Consider the following 3,262-nt stretch of genomic DNA (forward strand, 5'->3'; position numbering starts at 1 on the left):
AAGGTTTGGTTGAATTAACCAAATATCTGGTCGAATATGAACTGAAATTCCAGAAATTCCGATTGAAGTAACCCAAATTCTGTTTAAGTCAACCAAAAATCTTGTTAACTTAAACAGAATTCGGATTACTTCAATAGGAATTTCTGGATCGTTCATATTTGACCAGATATTTGGTTAATTCAATCAAACCTTTTTTTCCGTGTAAAATAGCATCAACGAAATATAAGAAGTAAATATTACTATATGAAAGTTAATGTTACTAACAATTTTGTAATTATTACCAAACATTTGGTAACATTTACCACATTGGTTACTATTTACCAAATGGTATGGTAAAACGCACTTGGTAACTATTACCAAACTTCTTTTTTCAGTGTAGGAGAAATGCGTTAATCTAAAGCGGGTGATAAAAAATCGTCAACAACGACCTGCGGCGACGACGACGTCCCGACGTACGTACGTAAATACGCGAGGACGTCGGCGGACGCTTCGGAAAAAGCTTTTCAATCACAGATCGCGCCCCCTGGGATCGCGCGCCGGAGGCTGTCGTATGTCGCGAGATTTCGAGAGTGCTCTTCGCGGCGCGCTAAAAAGTCTACTGTCCGCTACCCGGAAAAAGTGTCTAAGTAAACTTATGGCGGTGACGAGAGCGTTCGGAGAGCGTTCCGTGGACCCCGGACGATGTCGCGATCGGGGGGGTTGGGTCTTCCTCGTCAGCAAGCCGCAAAAGCTGGCCGCTTCGCGCGCGCACGCACGGCCCCCTATTGATAGCTAATATCCTGCGGAGAGATCCGCGCCGTTGTTTCCTTTTCTTTCCCTTTTCTGTTCTTGGTCTTGCCTTCTCGTCGCGGACTGCCGTCGCGCGCGTTCACTTGAAGGAGTTCACTATGTCCACGATACTGACGTAGGTGCCCACCACGAGGCCCAGCAGTCCGAACACGATAAGTAGGATGTTCTTGATCATCATGACTTTGAGGGGGCCGAAGTCGTTGTCCGACCAAAGCACGCATATCTCGATTATCGCCGGGAAGGCGATGCCAAGGGCGGACAGGCAAAGCGCGCCGAACAGGGAGATGAATAGGCCGAGCCGCGGTATGGCGATCGCCAATACAACTGCAACGACACAGAGGCAAGCTCGTTACGGGGGTCCATGAGGACTGTGTGCGAATTCGCCAGGTCGATTGGTTTATTACGAAGTAATTCGTTCGCGATCGGTCCCGCGACAGTGTCGGGTATTAATCGACGAAAAACTTCCCTTTGACTGAAATAATCGGCAAGTCAGTCATCAAAATGAATCAATCGTCATATAATAAGATCACAAATAATTTCATTGATTGACGGCAATTTGATAAATAATTCTGTCTTCTGTGATATAACCAAAGTTCGATTAGTAATGATTTATTAAGTAATCGCGATCAATCAAAGTTTGATTGGCAATCTCTATTAAATAATTATAATCAGAGGTCATATCAGAGGTTGATTAATAATTATTTAATTATTGATCAAACTTTAATGCGCGATTATATAATTTTATTGAACGATTAATTTAATTATGATTTCAGTCGAAGGAAATTTCCATGGATTAACGCCCGACACACTACGCCGCGAGACTTGTTGGCGACGTTTCAATTAGTTCGATTAATGTGCGAGATGTCGTTTCTTGGCTGATATCGCGGCTATCAAGCGCTACTCACACGTGGCCAAGACGACAACGGTCCGACACACGTACTCCCAGAAAAGTTTGCCGCTTCGCACCCGCTGGTCCAAGTAGGTGTTCCACAGAATCTCGACTGGCACGTAGGCCTGCAGGGCGTACGTTATAAATATCGCGATTGCGAACATTATCTTAATGCTCTGCGCCATACTGCAAGAAACAAATACGCGCGTTGCAAGTATCGCCGCGCATCAGAGGCAAACAGATACGTCCGATTCAGGTGAAAAAAGTCCCATCCGACTCTAAATTCAAGTCTGAGGCTCGTATCAACTTGTTACTTGAAACTTCTCCTACGTGAAATATTCAAACACGAATTTAGAGTTAGTTGAGAGTTCTTTTTATTAACTGCTATTCAGTGTTAAATTAGCGTTAAAATTTTTTATCCCTGCGTTGGGCGGATATTTTCATGCGGAAATGGAGGAATCGGGATGTGTTTCAAGCGGTGGTTGTGCGAAAGCAATTTGCGAACCGTGACCCGCACTCGACGGCCTCTCCGCTCGGTTCGTCTTGCCGGTAATTGGGGTGCGATTAACTTCGCTCCACTTACACTTCCTCCTTCGGCAGATTGAAAGTGACGCTTCCTTCGGCCTGATCTCCATACTTAATGTAGCCGAAAAATCCCATCGCTATGTAGAGAATGACGATCACGGTCATTCCGATGTTCAGTACGCCGCAGTAACCGCCAAAGTACTGCGGCGTCTTCATATTGTTCTCCAGTGCGATAATCTGTGCAACAGTAGACAGTCGTCTCTCTTGAATAACGCCGTGAAAGGTGGTAATAATATGAGCGACAAGACGAGTTTGTTCACTTATTTTCGAAGGGATTTGCCGAAGGAGAGAGAACACCACGCTACTACAATTTAATATATATCCTCTCTCTCTCTTTCTTGCTTAAGAAAATTCGAATTATTGAAATTAAGAATCATCAGATTCCAGATTTTTCCTTATCAGAATCGAATATTGCCGCAGAATCGGAAATCAGAACTAGAAATTCTGATGAGGAGAAATTATTATTCTCTATCCGATTAACTAAAAAACGAAGGGATATTTGACAAATTATGAGCCTGGGAACAGTGCCGGGCATTAATTGATGACAATTAGCTTCGACTAAAATAATAGGCAAATCGATAATTGAAATTAATCAATCGTCACGTATAAAAGTGTACAAATAATTTCGACGATCGATAAAATTAATCACTGATTAGCTTAATATATGAATCACATCAAAATTTGATTAATGATTGATTTCATCAATTATTCGTGATGTTATACATGTTATACATGACGATTGACGAATTTTGATTGTTGCTTTGCCGATTATCTTAGTCAGAGAGAATTCCCGTCGCCCAATACTGGCTCGAAAGATACACATACACAACTAATACGAATGATGTACAACGAATACGTTTACTGGGGCCTTTGCATATTACTCCATATGTCGATTTTCATCGTACATACGTGTGTATATACATAGGGAAAACAAAGCAGAAGGTCTCTCCCTTTTTTATCTCTCTCTCTCTCTCTCTCTCTCTCTCTCTCTCTCTCTCT

General features: G+C 42.7%; 1 protein-coding gene across 8 annotated transcripts in view; it reads right to left on the bottom strand.

Annotated features, from left to right (window-relative positions):
- Window positions 1-245: 245 nt before the first annotated feature.
- LOC116846255 (proton-coupled amino acid transporter-like protein CG1139) overlaps window positions 246-3,262 on the bottom strand; it is a 15,545-nt gene continuing 12,528 nt past the window's right edge. For all 8 annotated transcript variants that reach the window (XM_032819894.1, XM_032819903.1, XM_032819873.1 and 5 more), the window contains 3 exons: window positions 2,262-2,440; window positions 1,695-1,864; window positions 246-1,113 (listed from right to left, as the gene is read on the bottom strand). In XM_032819894.1, the coding sequence (XP_032675785.1) occupies window positions 869-1,113; window positions 1,695-1,864; window positions 2,262-2,440 (594 nt within the window). In that variant the 3' untranslated portion in view covers window positions 246-868. The remainder of the gene's footprint in view (window positions 1,114-1,694; window positions 1,865-2,261; window positions 2,441-3,262) is intronic.

The sequence above is a fragment of the Odontomachus brunneus genome, unplaced genomic scaffold (assembly GCF_010583005.1).
Source record: "Odontomachus brunneus isolate Ranch 3 - 2012 unplaced genomic scaffold, Obru_v1 Obru_scaffold_004, whole genome shotgun sequence".
In the NCBI taxonomy this organism is placed as follows: domain Eukaryota; kingdom Metazoa; phylum Arthropoda; class Insecta; order Hymenoptera; family Formicidae; genus Odontomachus; species Odontomachus brunneus.